The following is an 18345-nucleotide window of genomic DNA, read 5'->3' as shown; positions in this document are numbered from 1 at the left end:
GCTGACTCCATAAGGAGTTGCTTTAGGCAAATGGGTAACTATATACAGTGATTGGCAGAAGAGCTAGGGATCAGTGCAACTTGAAAGTAAGAGACCACTGTTCCAACAACCATCACTGGCAGTAAGAAGGAACTGAAGGGGGGGGTCGAGCCGGCAGGGTCGTACATAGAGCGCCATACCGGTGTCACTCCAGGGGGCTCCACAGCCGGCCCGACGGGTAGCTGCTAGGGAAAAGTTTCCGACAGCCGTGCACGCGGCGCGCGCACACACCTAACTGGAATTGATATGAGCATGCACTCGAAGAAGGAGGAAGTATTTTTTCAAACAATGCACAGTCTGTAGAACTCTTTGCTAGAGGATGTTGTGAAGGCCAAGACTATAACAGGGTTCAAAAAAGAACTAGATAAGTTCATAGAGGATAGGTCCATCAATGGCTATTAGCCCGGATGGGCAGGGATGGTGTCTCTAACCTCTGTTTGCCAGAAGCCTCTGTTTGCCAGGGTCACCTGGCATTAGCCACTGTCAGAAGACAGGATACTGGGCTAGATGGACCTTTGGTCTGACCCAGTATGGCTGTTCTTATGTTCTTAACCTTTGAACAGCAGTTTAGAATTTGTGGACAAAAGAAGTCACAGGTTCTAAAGTGTTTTCCCTATAGGTATACATTTTCTTTTATCCCTAATAAGTCTCAATTTTTTAAAAAAGCTACAAAACCCCTCAAAATTGTCCTTGCAGCAGTCTGAGAGCATCAGTGAACCTGCGTAGAGAGGGATGCCATCTTTGTTATGCAATGCCATTAACTGGTAGGACTTTATGGGGGTCTGCTAAAATCAAGTACCTATTACGTATGCTCAGAAGCAATTTTTCATTCCCCATCTCCAAATCTAGCAAGAACTCCTCCTTAAACGACTACTTACATAAAGCTCCAAACTTCAGACAACTCTGATAACCCCATAAGAATGTGGATTTAAAAATGGTAATTAAGTTTTTTTCACCATTGCTTAATTAAAAAGGCTGAAGGAATGTTTATTAGAGCCATCTCTACTGGTAACTGCAACAGTTGAAGATGCGTAATAGTTCCCATTGTTATCCGCCCAACTTGGTTCTCATCTCCACCACCCTCCGTCACCTACATTCCATTCGTATTCATCTTTGGGATGAGTTATCCATGTTTTGACTGTATCGGAAGGTGAATTTTTCTATTAAGTTGGAGCTAAAAATCTCATTTGTTTTTCAGGCATGAAAAGCTGAAAAGATTATTGCAACGAGGAAGAGAGTATCTCACTCTCCATTCCATTCTCAAGCCTCCATAAGAATAATTCAGTCAAGAAAAAACCTTCAAACTTGAAATATTATGTTCATGCCCCTTAATGAGCAGTACAGGCTTTGGGGAGTGCAAGTACACTTCGTTAAATCAAATTATGAAACAGTCAAAAACTACTAAAACAGAACAGTTCCTTGTAGTCAGTATGGATTCTTAGGTGCACGTGCATCATGTGTGTAAGCTCAGAATCTTTCAAATAGCAGAGTCCAGTGAGGCCACACACATGCCCTGAGCTTCCTTGAGCTTCTGTGCGAAGGCATAAAAAGGTGGAGTGGAAGAAATCCCCATTTAGTTCCCTTGCAATTCAAAGCCTATGAGTGACCGTTGAGGACTTGGAAAAGTGGGGATGAAGAGTAGGTCATGGAATCCACACTGACTATAACAATTCAAAGAACCACAATTACTGTAGAGTTAGTAACCATTCCTTCTTTGAGCATTAGTCACTCTAGGTGACTGGTAAGCAATATCAACTCAGGATGGTGTGAATAAGGAGTATCAGCTGCATCTTCATAACAAAGGAGGGAAGGATAGCTCAGTGGTTTGAGCATTGGCCTGCTAAACCCAGGGTTGTGAGCTCAATCCTTGAGGGGGCCATTTAGGGATCTGGGGCAAAAATCTGTCTGGGGATTGGTCCTGCTTTGAGGTCATCTAGTCCAACCCCCTGCTCACTGAGGTCCCTTCCAACCCTGATATTCTATGATTCTATGAAACAGCTTGGCTCTTGGAGCACCCAACTGTGGCCACAAATAGAAGAAAATCCTCTATTGTTCCCCACAGCTATGAATATAACATCATGCAACTCTAGGTTTGTGCAGAGTGCAGAGTTTCTTCTCCCCTCATGTGGAATGAGGTCTTGGGAAGAATACAGGTTTGTTTAAATGGAATTTGGAAATCACCTTGGGAATTTGGCATGAGGTTTTAGTATCACTGTGTCTTTATGGAAACAAAAGTACAGGTGTTCCACCATGACTGTCTGAAGTTTCTTCACTCTCTGGATTGAGGTGATCACTACCAAAATCACCATTCTGAGAGTAAGCTGGTGAATGAAGTAGTCCACAAGCTTTAGAAGGATGATGCTGAGGTCCCATACCAGAGCAGATCTTCTGACCAGTGTGGAAGCAAGCATTAGGCCCTTGTCATATTTGGATACCATCGGTATGAGAGAAGACTGAGACCAAATGCATCATTTGATGATATGCAGAGACTGCCACTAGATTAACTTTGACTAAGCTAAATGAAAGTCCAGAATGTTTTAAACTGCAGCAAGTAGTCCAGAATCTTTGGTATCAGGGCCTGCAATGTGTTTAGGCCATGGTGGGTTGCGCATATTGATTATCCTATCCATTTGAAGGAATAAGTCTCTCTTGCGCAGTATTCTGTTCTACGTCAGGATTTCCTGATTTTCCATGGCACTCAACCAGTCAATATCCAGGTTGTCAGGTCCTGCAACTTCAGGTCTGGATGGAATCCTTGACAGTTTGACTGTATGGGGTCTGCAGGTGAGGCCTTCCTTGTCTTGTTATGATTCAATTAAATTTTTACTCAGCTGTGTATGGATCACTAGTGGAAGAGAAACACTTCTTTGGTCTGTACTACGATCATCTCAGGGTATGTCTATGCAGCAACTGGAGACCTGTGGGGCATCTTTTCCTGGACCACAGACACCACAAGCGACTCTGGTGTCTGATGCTTATAAGAAAGTTCAAAGCCTTTGGATTGCACTTGATAACACTTTTATACTCCGTTTGAAGTAGGGGAAAGCAAGGCTGAGGTGTGCCACAATCCTTTTGCTGGGTCCAATATACTATGATTAGTAGCACAATCCCAGTTGGGACTGAGGATATGAACAGAGAACAAACCTAAGATCACGGTTGTCTCAAAGTCCAAGATTTCAGCAAGCTATCCTCAGGAGCAGGTCTGAAAGGCCCTATAGTCACTGATGATTGGTGTCGGGTCAAAGCAACAGCTTCATTTGGAAAAAAGAAGGATTAGGTGGGGAAGACAACTGGAGTGTTTCCCGAGCCATTACCTCACAAGGATACTTCTCTGGTCCTGTGACAGGGATCTGGCTATTGATGCCAGATGAAGAGTGAAACCTGCTTTTCCCAGACACACATGATAGGGTTCCACTCTGGGAAGGTGGTCCCCAACAGGGCCACAAAGGTAAATTGTACAGTTACTGGCCAGGCTGTGATTGGCCTGTCCACTGTCAGCTGTGCGTCAGTGCCAGATATGGGGCACTTCCAGAGCCACCCTTAATGTACTATTTTGGTCTGATCCCATGCTTGAAGTCAGAGAGGAGTGGCTTGGACATGGCGAGGAGAAATACATCTCCAGGAACAGCAGTGCCATTAGATATGGGACCAGTACTGATTCTGCTGGTACCAAAACAAGCAGCAAAGGCAGTTCCTCAAAGGCACATCTTGATATTGGGAAAGGCTCATTGATTAGCACCAGTGGTGTTGACGTCAGCATCAGTACTGTGGTCTCCTAAGTCTTTCACAGCCGATGCTTTGCTCCCATCCCTCAACACTAAGGAAGGTTTAGAAGACCTACCTTTGGAGGAATGCTATGAGTCCTTCTCATGCAATGAGCTTGTTGCATGCTTTGAGCTGTGCTTACGCATGGTGGAGGTATGCTGCTTGGCATCCAAAGTGGATGATATGAGTGCCAGGTCTCTTTGCCCCCGAGTCGGTACTGATGCACACAGCACTGAAGGCTCATGGTGCCAATTCCATGGACCCTTTTTAGATTTCTGCCTACTAGAACCAGAGGCATGGTGTCTGGTTACCAGAACACTTACTGTATATAGCCTCCTTGTCTCCAGTTTGGAGGATGTCTCTTCTCCAAGATCATATAAGACTTTTAAAGATTGCTTCAAGAGACTTAATTTCAAACACACATCTCTCAGTTTTCAGGTGTGGGACAAGAAGTGGCAGATGAAGCGCTGGTTGTGTGATGTGCTCTTTCAAGGCAGAAAACACACCTGCTGAGACCACTGATTAAGGACATATGACTGACGCACAATGGACAAGATTTAAACCCTGTGGGTTTACAATAGGCCATACTGGCAGTTGGTGTGAAGTGCCTCACCCTTCTGTATGGAGAGGTTGTATAGGAGAGTCTCTTCGTACTTTTTTCTGTACATGAGCAATGAAAGAAAAAGTGAAATGGTATTTCTTCACATAAGGGTTAAGATTGAAGCTCAAAAAAACTATAGCCCATAGGACACTGTCCAAATTCCATCTCTGTCACAGGTGGTAAGAGAGAACTGAGGGAGGGTCACAGCCTTTATGCCCTCACACAGGAGGGTTTTCAGGGGTGGATTTATTTATATTTTTTGCATGGATTAAATAGCACCAGAGATGTACACGTAAATTTTGCTCATATTTTCCAAAGAGACTATGGAAGAAGAAAGCAACAAAAATTTCATTCCGAAAAGATGAACATAATGGAAAGCAAAACACAGAAAGAGGGACTACAGAAATTGCTATTCAGATTCAGCTATATCATTTTTTACCAAACGAAAGTTGTATTAGTGCAGCAAATACAATTAATTGCAAAGGCATATTCTGAAGTTGCAGTACATGTTCAAGGATTCACTGTACAATAATTTGATCTACATAAATTTTCATGCATCTCTACTATGCACACATTTATGCATCAAGTAATCCATAATGTTCCAGTTACGGTATCTAGCCAAATAATACATTTCTTCCATATTAAAAAGATTAAAGTGAAACAGGCCACATAACTGATATTGGCTGTGTACACTTACAGTAAATACCCAGCCGTAACAGTCCATGCTCGTACAAGACCTTTCAACCACTGTCTCGTGTGTCCTTGTTCAAGCAGAGCGGGCAGCACCACCTGAAGCAAAAGCAGCTCCAGAGAAAGTTCACTCACTGGAGCATCACTAGAAACAATGGGAAAGAACAAGGCGGCAGACATATAAGGACTATTCTAAAATTTTATGAATTTCCTACAAACATTTTAACAAACCAAGACTATCATAACCAAATATCTGACTAAACAAACAGTAAAACAGTAAAGGCTAAGTAGGATTCCATCACAGACAATTCTTAGACTTTAATAGCCAAGATTTTTTTTTTTTTTTTTTGCATACTTTTCTGAGCACTGGGGAAGAATTTAGTAGTGTTTAGGAATTTAATGTGAACAGCCAGTTTTACGAAAAGTCTTTAGGAAAGGTATCTTCCATTATCTGAAGTGTTCCTAAAAACAAACAAACAAAACAGGGCTGTCAATTAATCGCGCTTAATCATGCTGTTAAACAATAGAATACCATTTATTTAAATATTTTTGAATGCTTACTACATTTTCAAATATACTGATTTCAATTACATCACAGAATACAAAGTGTACCGTGCTCACTTTATATTTATTTTTATTACAAATATCTGCTCTGTAAAAAACAAAAGAAATAGTATTTTTCAATTGACCTAATACAAGTACTGAGGTGCAATCTCTATCATGAAAGTTGAACTTACAAATGTAGAATTATGTACAAAAAAAAAAAAAAACTTCATTCAAAAATAAAACAATGTAAAACTTTAGAGCCTGCAAGTCCACTCAGTCCTACTTCTTGTTCAGCTAATCGCTCAGACAAACAAGTTTGGTTACAATTTGCAGGAGATAATGCTGCCCGCTTCTTCTTTACGTCACCTGAAAGTGAGAATAGGCGTTCACATGGCACTGTTGTAGCCGGCGTCGCATGATATTTACATGCCAGATACACTAAAGAGTCATGCATCCCTTCACGCTTCAACCATCATTCCAGGAGGACATGCATCCATGCTGACGGGTTCTGCTTAATAACAATCCAAAGCAGAGCGGACGACGCATGTTCATTTTTATTGTCTGAGTTAGACGCCACCAGCAGAAGGTTGATTTTCTTTTTTGGTGGTTGAGGTTTTGTAGTTTCTGCATATGAGTGTTGCTCTTAAGACTTCTGAAAGCATGCTCCACGCCTCATCCCTCTCAGATTTTGGACAGCACTTCAGATTCTTAAACCTTGGATTGAGTGCTGTAGCTATTTTTAGAAATCTCACATTGGTACCTTCTTTGCATTTTGTCAAATTTGCTGTGAAAGTGTTCTTAAAATGAACATGTGGTGGGTCATCATCCAAGACTGCTATAACATGAAATATATGGCAGAATGCGGGTAAAACAGAACAGGAGACATATAATTCTTCCCCAAGGAGTTCAATCACAAATTTAATTAACGCATTTTTTTAACAAGTATCATCATCATGGAAGCTGTTCTCTGGAATGGTGGCCGAAGCATGAAGGGGCATACGAATGTTTAGCATATCTGGCATGTAAATACCTTGCAATGCCGGCCACAAAAGTGCCAAGCGAACACCTGTTCTCACTTTCAGGAGACATTATAAATAAGAAGCAGGCAGCATTATCTCCCGTAAATGGAAACAAACTTGTTTGTCTTAGTGATTGGCTGAACAAGAAGTAGGATTGAGTGGACTTGTAGGCTCTAAAGTTTTACATTGTTTTGTTTTTGAACGCAGTTATGTAACAAAAAAACCCCCTACATTTGCAAGTTACACTTTCAGGATAAAGAGTACTACAGTACTACTACAGTACTTGTATGAGGTGAATTGAAAAATACTATTTCTTTTGTTTATCATTTTTATAGTGCAAATATTTGTAATAAAAAATAATAATATAAAGTGAGCATTATACACTTTGTATTCTGTGTTGTAATAGAAATCAATATATTTGAAAATGCAGAAAAACATCCAAAAATATTTAATAAATTTCAATTGGTATTCTATTGTTTAACAGTGCGATTAATTTTTGAGTTAATCATGTAAGTTAACTGCAATTTATGGACAGCCCTAACCACTTCCCCCCACTACAGCATGATAACCACCTATGGCGTATCTAATCTATGGAGTAAAACTAATAATTTGTTCAATTTCTACATGCCTGAATGCAATGTCAAAGTAATGGTGAAAGTGGTACAATTATGCCATGTCTACACTAGCACTTATTTCAGAGTAGCAGCCGTGTTAGTCTGTATCAGCAAAAAGAACAGGAGTACTTGTGGCACCTTAGAGACTAACAAATTTATCTGAGCATAAGCTTTTGTGGGCTAAAACCCTCTTCATCAGATGCATGCAGTGGAAAATACACTGAAGAAACACCCCTCTGAGCGCCATAAGTTTTGCCAGCATAAGTGCTCTCCAGCTTACACAGCTACCACTACTCGTTGAGCTGTTTTATTATGTCAATGGGCATAACACGACTACATGAGCACTCTTATAGCGGCACAGCTGTATTGGTACAGCTGTGCTGCTGTAAGCTTGTAAGTGTAGACATGGTCTTTGAGAAGTACGCAAGGAGGACTCTGTCTAATCACCAAAAACATCTTTCAGAATGAAAATAAAAACTTACCTGTAGAGCATGACATTATATGGAAGAAAATTAGGCAAGAGATACTTAATAATACGTATAGGAAGCCAAAGCATGAGCAGGACAATTGACCCAAAGACGATCTGCAACAAGAAAATTACGAATACATATTATATCTACAAGACTCATATGAGGCCTTATTTTTTATATGGATGGGCCAATGAAGATGTAAACCATCTGCAAAGGTTTTGAATGAAGGTATGACAAAGGTCCATGATTAAATTAAAACCTGTTCCTCTCAAATTTTGGTAGTCTATGTTCCATAAAGAGAAATAAATGTATAAACTAGAAGAGAAAGTTGTTTAATCTCTGAATATATAAGCGGTAATTGATCATCATTCATGGGGCCCATGGTACCACTGCGAGTCTAATGAAGGTTCTGAAATCATTTCAACTCATACCTTCAGAGAATGATAATTAGCCAAGAGCTTCATTTCTTGATTCACAAGGCAAAAACCAATTCCATTATATTCTGCTAACCCATGCATTTGAGAGCTTTGAAAAGAACTATATGTTGGACTAAGTTTGGGTCATTTGATGTGGCACATACATCCCTGATGCAGCCAAAGCAGTGTGGCTATAAGATGACAAAAGGCCAATACATCCTGCTGTTTTCTAGAGTCCTAAGCATGACTGACCAGCACTCCTCTCCATATGGCAGGGAGGTCTTACCCTCAGAGTGTATGCTGAGCACCACTAGGGTGATCCAACAAGGTACAGAGGATGTTGATGTGTTAACGGTATATCAGCATCACAGTATCCCATACAGCAGTCTGTTTCAAAGGTATGCAGTCTTCAGGGCCTGTATCTGCAAAACCAGTGCCAAAGCAGGCCATCTGAGATGTTGCTTTAAAGGCCTTCCAGACAGACATCAGGGTGAACATCTGGAAAGTGCTTGGGGAGGCCAGGAAAGACTTTAGGTGTTTCCCTAATAATTCAACAGCCTGCAGCTACATCTGGTAGTAGATACCACTGCCCAGGCCATCATGGTCCACCCGAAGACAGACAGGAACACGAATCAGACCCATCTCTACTGAACTGGGACCCAGAATGTTTGTTGCAATAAATGGCTTAGACCAGCACCGTGACCTCAAGGGACCACCTCTACCATCCATAGTAATAAAGTAACTGTTGGCTAGTGATACAAGCAGTCATTGTGGCTTTAGCACAAGAGGAAGATTTGTGATTGTCTGTACTAGACAAACATTTTAAAACTTTTAACTAAAAATTTCCCACCAGCATTTCAGATAATCTGAAGTGAGGCATCTGTTACAACTAACACCTCTGAAGAAGTAAACTTCAGTTTTATTTTAGTAACTAAAAAATGAACACACATCAAAAAGGAAAGTTAAACATGCTAATATTCAAAACGTCAGCTAGGCTAGCACTGTATTTGCAACAACAAGAAAGAAATGAATATAAATTATTCAAGGACAAGTTTGAAAAAAGTCCTTACCACTGATAAAATAAACCTCCTGAGATGTCTATAAATGGGCAAGTGAATCATTTCCTGAACTGGGTTAAAATCTGGATCATTCAAATTCCTCAGAAACCACAGGACACCAGGTCTCAGTACCTGAAACAGATATTTACGTTTGAGTTTAAAAAGACAAAAATGCAAGCAACGTAAGAATTATTAGCATGTTGTCTAATTAACAGAGTTAGATTTCTGTTGGAAAAAAGGTGTTAGAAGCAACTAGGCTGTGAGATATAAATATGAAGAACTTTTCAATACAAGAGTCAACAATGAGAGGTTCAGAAGAACACTGCAAAGCATTACTACTAGGCCACAGTGGAAACATTTTAACTAAAAATCTTTACTTTCAAATACATTTCAGTTCACAGATACTAAGAAGTATTTAAACAAAAGCAGCATCCATATTAAAAACTCCTTTGCATGCAATTGGCTAGCACCCTAAGGGTGTTCCCATATTCACTTGTAACCAGCATGATTGTTCAATTTTTAAGGCAGAAAAATTTTGAAGCCTGATATGTATTAAAAACATCATAACAGAAACACACAGATGGGGAAGAGCTAATGAACTCTTCAGTACATAAAGTTGTTCAAATATATTTTATAATCATCTCACCTGAATAAGAACTTACCTCTCTCAGTAAGAGAATGAAAGATGCAAAGTAAAAGACGTAAACCATTCCCACTAACCAGTGTAGGAACATTGTGGTACCAGGGGCAGACTGAAAGCTCAACTCTCTGTCTTTCAAAGTAGCATCAAACATTTCCTATACAAAAAAGTACATACAATTAACGTTTACCAAATACTCTTCCTTGGTTACCCATTTAATTTACCCCATTTGTACCTAGCAAATAGGGTTAAATTGGATTATATATTACATTTAAATAATCTCAACCTATTGCAAAACTATAAATATTTAGAGGAGCATTCAAGAAAACAAAAACGTCTATTTAAGTCATAAGTGCCACTGAAAACTACACAGTTCTTACAACATACTTATAGCACTGACGCTGGAGATGGCAAATAGTGACATATTTCTCTACTCCACATAGTTTTAAGAATGGGAAGGAAACTAAAACAAGGAAAACACTAACATTTAATATATAATACTACAAAGCATATCAGCATGAGCATATCAGCTGATACTAAACTGTACTGTACACTTATTCTCATTAGAAATAGGGTATCTTATTAATGCTGAGAGCAAAATGGTTGTTTTTTTCCCATATAAACATTTAATAGTAATCTCTTATATTAGCTTTTGGGGAAGTGACATTTTAAAAGTTATGATAATTTCCCCTTCCTTTCCCTTGCACTCCCTAGACCCAGGGTCCTCAACCTTTTTCTTTTTGAGCCCCCCTTCCCCCAACATGCTATAAAAGTTCCACGGTCCACCTGCGCCTGTTTTTCTGCATATCCAGTACATTAAAAGCCACTGGCATTTGGGGGTAGCACGCAGGGCAGTTGCCCAGGGCCTCATGTCACAGGAGGACCCACAAAACTAAGCTGCTTGGGCTTCGGCTTCAGCCCCAGGTGATGGGGCTCAGGCTTTGGTTTTCTGCCCTGGGCCCCAGCAAGTCTAATGCCGGCCCCTCTCTGGTTTATTTTGGTGGACCCCCTGAAATCTGCTCGCGGGCCCCCAGGAGGCCCCAGATCCCTGGTTGAGAACCACTGCCCCAGACTACAATAAAAATAGTCTCTCTCATATGGCATTCAAGACACAGAAGGAAAAATTCATAGTAATACCACAAGATGAACCATGTATGAATTTCCCCACAGGTAGCCAAATAAAGAAAACTCAGTCATGGAGTTGCCGGTAAGACATTTAGCATAGCAGAGAAGTGACTTTTCACAGTGTTTTGTAACTGTTTCAAAAAATGTAATGATGGGTTTTTTCCTCTGTTTTAAACGTAGATTGTAGACTTTAACTGCCTACAGGAACATAGACTTTGTATTGCATCGTGCGTTAGAACAAACTACCTTTGACCTCTGAAACAATGAAAGTATAAAAAATAAAAGCGAAGAGACATTTTCTGCAAGTCCAGTTTATATCAATTTTTTTTTCTCCAGGGCAAAAGAACTTTCTCCTCAGGAAAAAAAAAAAACAGTGTAAGACTTGGCCTACATTCCAATAATTTCTGTTCTTACCAAAGAGCATATATCCAGCCACCAGCCACAGATAAGGGGGAACACACCAATTTCTACAACCACTAATAAGGAAACCTTCAGGGAAAAGGAAAAAAAATTACTCAGTAACTATGAATAAATCACTAACAAAATTATAGTTGAAAACCTTTTGCTTTCAGAAGCCTATAATTACCTTAACAACAATATAGCAGACTCCCAATAAGTGACGTGATCTTTGGAATTTTACAAGCGCAGCCAAACCCTACATACTCTGGTCAAGGAAATATACTAAATGAAATGTTGTAACAGGACCAGGAGAGTATGATACAATTTATATCAGCAACTGTGCAATCTAGATTTTATAGCAGGAAATTCTGCAAGAGTCAAGCACTAATGTGAAAGTGTGAATACTATTGCTGGGGTTCTAATCTTTCACAAGTAATGATGATTTTGGATGCCTAATTTAAAACACCTTAAAGGGACCTGTTTACCAAAGTGCTAAGCACCCATCCTCTGAAAATCAAGCCCTCTTCCAAAGGCATCTGAAGTTGGGGACTGAAAACTGAGATACCAGAAATCACTTTTGAAAAAAATTATGCAGGAATATTTACCACCAAGAGTTTAACAGTGCAGTTACAAGTCTGGAGGTCTAATGTAATATGCATTTTAATGGGGTCAGAGAAATTCTCATCTCTTCACAGCAGAGCTAGTGTGTGTGTGTCGGGTTTTTTGGAAAATTTAGTCCCAGGATTTTAAAAGTATTTAGGTGTTGTGGTGCTCAGGATTGCAACTCTTAAGTGATTTAGGAGCCTAAATATAATTTTTAAAAAGGGATTTAGACACTTACGAGCTTAAATCCTATTGACTGCCAATGAGATTTAGGCTCCCAAGAGTCTAAATCCCTTTCAAAAATGAGATTTAAGCTCCTAAATCATTAACGTGTTGCAACCCTGAGCACAATGCCTACATATCTTTAAATTCCTGGATAATGGTCTCCTTTTAGTAGGTCAGAGGATCTCAAGAGAGACATGGCATCAAATACTTTACTGTATTTGTACTGTGCCTATCACAACAAGGCCCAACCTGACTGTGGCCTCTAAGTGCTACTGCAATATGGTGTGATAAATAGCAAATAAATTTACTCCTTCAAACAGAAATCAATTTAATCTTTTTAAAGCATACACAGTTTTGTCTGTGACCAAGTCTCCCCAGACTTTCAAAACTCTAAGATAGCGGTAACAGTCACTTCAATCTCTCCAGCGCAGCCAAGTCAATTGCTACCCAAGAGCAATTCAAGTTGCACAAAGCTCTGAACGCTACTGGTCTGGTGCAGAAACCAAGGAAGACATACTAAAGGTATGTCTATACTGCAGTCAGGAGGTGTGACTGCAGCATGCGTAAGTACAGATCAAAGCTACCTCAAACAATAATAGCAGTGTGGTCATGGCAGCATCGACTACAGCACAGACTAGCCCTCCAAGTATGTACCTAATGGGTCAGATGGGCTTGTACTCTGGCGGCCAGCTCATGAGACCGTATTCACACTACTATTTCTAGCATGCTAGTTCAAGCAGAGGCAGCATGTTTCTGAATACCCATGCTGGCTAAACATATCCGGAGAAGCTGCCTGAAACAGGAGAACTTATGTAGATGGGCTTCCCATCCCACGTGGCACAAATCCTAGTTATTATTCTGTACGCCTATTTCTATCTCTGCTGCAGCTGTGTAGCCCACAAGAAGCCTACGTGTGGAGAGAAATGGATGGCTCCATACCTGTCTATCAGGCTAGATCACAAAAATTATAATTGCAAGCCTTGCCAGATCACAGGGGCACTCTTACCCTCCCAATCATGACTTCATTTCTGCAAAGCTTTTAAGCGTGTTTCTCAAGTTTAACGTTGAGTGCAGTCCCTAAAACTGCTGCAAAATTCTTTCTGGACTATTATGGTGTATGGTGAACAAGGGACACCCCTTTAGTATGTTAGTGGCTAGTGAAGAGGGCGGAAATATTTGTACCACACTGACCCTTTTCTTTGGCTGACCTCCAGAAAGGGATCTGCCATTCAGGAAGAAAGCAATGCATTCCATCTACGGCCTTGTGAAATTTTATCCTGGTTAGCTGACAGTCAGCTGGGGAAGAAGCTGATTCCATGTTAAGACCTCTCCAATGTCATTCCCATAAAACAGATTATCATATGTGGAAAACTGGGCTGAGTGAAGTCTCAAAGCTGTTATTGTTCTGAATATGCAGCCTGTTTTGAAATTAAGTCTGGATGGTCAAGCACTTAAACAGATTTTATCCAAATTTTTACCTAAAACAGACCTTTTTTCTTTGTTTCATCATAAGAACAAAGCGAAAAGAGAAAGAAAGTGCTCCTGCTTCATTTCTAACCCTGATCTCAACATGGCTAAAGATAATGATTCACAGACAGAATTTAAGACAGAGTCAGGCAACTACTTATGAAAGGATACATGACAAACAATTAGAGTTATTGCTAGCTGCACATAGCCAACTATTGTTGTAATTAGGCCTTCAAAGTGAGATGCTTGAACCTGGGGGGGGAAAAAAAAGGAAATTTTAAATATTTTCCATTAAATTTTAGTTAGTTTTTATTCCTCAAAAAGTTCAGTCCTCTTTCAATATTAATGACAGAGTCCACATGGGCAGCTGGGATTTGGAATTACAAGGTTCCTAGGGTGCTTTATAGTACACCATGAGTAGGACAAATATTTAATCAATAAACTCTCTTTACTAATCATTTGGCATCCTCAACAAAAAAAAGTGGAAAATAAGTTTGCATCCATTAGAAAAACCACATAATGCAAAGCTGCCAGCCTTGCCGGAGGAGCTGCCATATATCCTACTCCTTTGCCTGGCATTCACTAATAACAATAATAATTAGAGATATCCCATCTCCTAGAACTGGAAGGGACGTTGAAAGGTCATTGAGTCCAGCCCCCTGCCTTCACTAGCAGGACCAAGTACAGATTTTGCCCCAGATCCCTAAGTGGCCCCCTCAAGGATTGAACTCACAACCCTGGGTTTAGCAGGCCAATGCTCAAACCACTGAGCTATCCCTCCCCACAATAGTAATTTATGAAGCATTATCCCCCATGCAATCAAGGAACACCACCATAAAATATATTAGATTTTATAAAAATATAATATTAAAAAGCCAAATTCAGTGACCTTACAAAGGGGGAGTCTTAGACAGGTATTACAATAATGAAGTTTGGGGGGAGGGTAAACAGTTAAAAGCAAAGAGAGGTCCTAGAATGAAGACAAGGACAACTTCCCAGGCTGTTCTGTGGTCCTAGAGTAAAAATCAGGGGTTCCTATAAAACACAACCATTTTATGTTGCACACATTTTGAAGAATTTAAAACATCAAAATTATAAAATAACCATACTTACATAGTCCTCAAAACCCAGGCCAACAACAGAGAAGTGACCAATGTGGTAAGGACAAAAAGCTGGAAAACATGAAGGGGAATGGAGAAAATGATAAAAATTGCTCTATCAAATACAATGTGAGACTTATGCTGAAAAGTCTCTGTTCTGTGGCGTGGCAATAGTTTGAATTTTCACCAGTTTTACAAAGTGGACAAAAAAGTAACTATCCATCCAATGTAGTTTGAAAGTTTCATTATAAAACTTGACATTTCCGTAGCACTCAAGACTAATAAATCACATTGCAAACTTTTAAGGGGTAATGTAGCTCAAGACTCATTTCTCTGAATTTTTTTTTAACTTGCAATATTACAAGTAATCTATGATTACTACAACTGAAAAATGGGAACAATGATTTTGTTCCTTATTCAGCTTTCATTTGACAGTGCTCTGAATCAGCTTTATTTCCTAGTTTCATTCATTAGCTTTATAGAAGTCTTCTACGCTGCTATAGGAATCTGCCTGTATGCCTTTCCCCAACCACTACAGAAGAGTGGAGTTGCTCTTTCATAGATCAGTTGGGTGTTATGTTTACTAAAAGGGAAAGTAATTTAAGAATCTGACATTTGAAACTTAAGAATTTAAAGATTTGGGGATTGTCCAGAGAAACGCAGTTCCTGCAGAAGTCCGGGAAGGGAGCAAAGAAGAAAATATATCAGGGGGAAGGTAAGACACACTCCAACGAAGGAGTCAGGAAGGGGAGCTTTTAAGAGGTCTGTCACCTTTTCCCAGATCACTGAGCCAAGGATGGTATCTCATTCACAATCCTAAAGATTCCTCCCACCCACTCCCAGAGTTTAGGAAGGAAGCAGTCATGAGGGAGTCTTCTTTTCCCACACTTGAAGATCTCATATTATTGACTCATAAGTGGTTAGGTGCCGTAGGGTCAGGTATGCTCTCTTGGGGCTTGTCTACATTACCCGCTGGATCGACAGGCAGCGATCGATCCATTGGGGGTTGATTTATCGGGTCTAGTCTAGATGAGATAAATTGACCGACAAGCGCTCTCCCGTCGACTCTGGTACTCCACCAGGGCAAGAGGTACAGGCGGAGTTGACGGGAGAGTGTCAGCCTTTGATTTACCGCAGTAAGTAGATCTAAGTACGTCAACTTCAGCTATGTTATTCACGTAGCTGAAGTTGCATAATTTAGTTTGACACCACCACCACCCCCCAGTGTAGACCAGGCCTTAGTCTCCCTCAGGTTCCCTATTAGAGCTAGGAGAGAAAAGTCTGAAGCAGAAAAGATATCAGTGTTTCCCCTTGGCATCCCTTCTCGTGCTTTCTCCTAGCCCTCAAAGCAGAAAGGGGAAGCAAGAGCTGGAAGCTCTCATTCTCTACCTCTATCTGCTCCACTGTATCAGATGAAGAGAATTGGAGATTGCCTACCCCTTAATCTGTTCCACATGACTACTTGGAAGATGGAGATGGGAGTCTTTAGTCCCTAGTCCTGTCTATGGGGTCAAAGAGCAGGAGCAGCATGCCTGGCAGAGACTCTTCACTTGTCCAAATCCCTTCCATCGAATCAATGGCAGTAGGTGATGGCAGTGAGGAAAGATAAGGGAAAAGTATGGAGCTCTTCACTCCTCAGGATCTCTCAATGTGGCTTAGTAAGCATAAGAGGCAAATGTGTAAAGTCAGGGAGAAAAAAAATCTCCACTTCTCAGGATCTCTCCACAGGAAAAAGGAGAACACTCTGAGAGGAAGCATCACTCTAGAAGCCCCTATAAAGTCAAAAGACTCAGATTTAGACCTGCTTAAGTTGCAAACAGCAGAAAGGGGAGAGAATCACCTTAAAAGTTGGGACCATGGATTAGGTACGGTTTTCAAAACTACTTTTAGTTTCTTTTTTTCCCCCTTTTTCTTCTGCTTCTTTTTTTTATTTTTATTTTTTAAATGGGCCCAACTTCTGCCTGACAGTCCCCCTGGAAACAAAGTGTGAATGCCTCACGAATTCCCTGTGAGTATTCTAGTGATCTGTAAAATGTGTATATTGAGTCAGAGTTTAAGTAACTTGCTCAAGAACACACTGCAAGACAGTGGCAGGGTCAGAAATCAAATTCAGGAGTCCTGATTCCCAGTTCCCTTGTTTTAGTCACTAGAAAATGCTTCCTATCAACAGAGGGTCCTGTGCCACCTTTAAGACTAACAGATGTATTGGAGCATAAGCTTTCATGGGTGAATGCCCACTTCGTCAGACGCATGCTTCCTATCAAGTTTCCATAGAAAGTCATAGCTCAAACTTGACTGAAAGGTGCAATCCCAAGTTGCTAGTCAGGTGTTTGGAGCATGATGTACTTGTTCTAGTTCAAGTTAATTACAAAGCAGGATTTTCACAGATTATATACAATTTAAAATACTCATTCCAAACAATTACAATATCCCTTGACAACTTTAGTTTCGGATTTAAATTTATTTTAAACTGCACTAAATTTATAACTGGGTAATACAGAACTTCATTTCAAAGCTCCTAATGGAACGTCAGAAATTGTGCTACATGATTATCAAAGTTATTTTTAACCTGTAATTGCCATCAGGAAATTTCTGATTTTTCTAATTCTAATATTAAATAGAAATGATTGAAAGTGTTAGGTTTTATGTAAATAAAACATGCATTATTATTCCCTATATTCATTTTCTTTTTTAGATGTGCTAGTTTGTTTTCACATATACAATGCAGATGCCATATCTTGTTTACAGCAGGAAGCTAAGTATTGTGTACATCATTACACTGCTTGAAAAAAATGTAGCCCATACTACAAGTGGGACATTTTCCCTGGCAAGCGTATGGCCTAAGCCATCTATTTCTGCGCTATGTACAATGTATTTTAAATAATGTGTCCAGTCCTTTGGGTTGCTGAGACAACCTCTCAAAATGCATACCAATTATAAAAGTACAGCGTTGCCCACATGAATTTACAATCAGGCTCCTGGAACTACCTAAAACTTTGTGGCAGTAGTTGTAGTAGTAGGATTTTATGTTTGTATTTTGGATAATTTAGGATGAAGGATATAATAATGTAGCATGTATTAAATGTATTGATGTATGATTTAACCATATCCTGCCTGCCACCCTTTTTGAATAACAGAAAGGAATGGTCTAAGGAGCCATTGGCAGAAACGCATCAGACAGGCTGCCTGTGTCTGAACTGATGTTAAGGCAGGACCAGACCAGAACAATCCTTATGGCTGATTATGGTCACCTTTTGTTTTAGGATAAGTTTTCATTACAGTATTTGCTATAAGGTCTTGTTTCTTATCTGCATTGCAAACGAAGTTGTGTAAGGTTCCTTTGTAATCCCTTTAGTAACCATATAACCCTTTCTAAAAAGTAATTCTGACTGAAATTCTCTGTAAAATTGTTTGGTGTGAGTAAAGGATGTGTGCATGGTTAAGAATGAGTGTGAAAGCCATCACAGATGTCCAGATGGTCAAAAAGAAGTGAAAAGAACAGGAGGAGTACTTGTGGCACCTTAGAGACTAACAAATTTATTAGAGCATAAGCTTTCGTGGACTACAG

The 18345-nt window shown here is 40.0% G+C and overlaps 1 protein-coding gene across 1 annotated transcript in view; it reads right to left on the bottom strand.

The window, feature by feature from the left end:
• Window positions 1-18345, bottom strand: part of MARCHF6 (membrane associated ring-CH-type finger 6) — a 99874-nt gene that overhangs the window by 43688 nt on the left and 37841 nt on the right. Inside the window, exons 10-17 of the mRNA XM_034761532.1 lie at window positions 14791-14849; window positions 13849-13929; window positions 11570-11638; window positions 11398-11472; window positions 9881-10015; window positions 9231-9350; window positions 7757-7857; window positions 5103-5240 (exon numbers count right to left, since the gene is read on the bottom strand). Coding sequence (XP_034617423.1) covers window positions 5103-5240; window positions 7757-7857; window positions 9231-9350; window positions 9881-10015; window positions 11398-11472; window positions 11570-11638; window positions 13849-13929; window positions 14791-14849 — 778 coding nt within the window. The remainder of the gene's footprint in view (window positions 1-5102; window positions 5241-7756; window positions 7858-9230; window positions 9351-9880; window positions 10016-11397; window positions 11473-11569; window positions 11639-13848; window positions 13930-14790; window positions 14850-18345) is intronic.

This window comes from Trachemys scripta, chromosome 2 (assembly GCF_013100865.1).
Source record: "Trachemys scripta elegans isolate TJP31775 chromosome 2, CAS_Tse_1.0, whole genome shotgun sequence".
In the NCBI taxonomy this organism is placed as follows: domain Eukaryota; kingdom Metazoa; phylum Chordata; order Testudines; family Emydidae; genus Trachemys; species Trachemys scripta.
The sequence above is the reverse complement of the archived record's forward strand: the minus strand, read 5'-3'. Positions and strand labels throughout refer to the sequence as shown.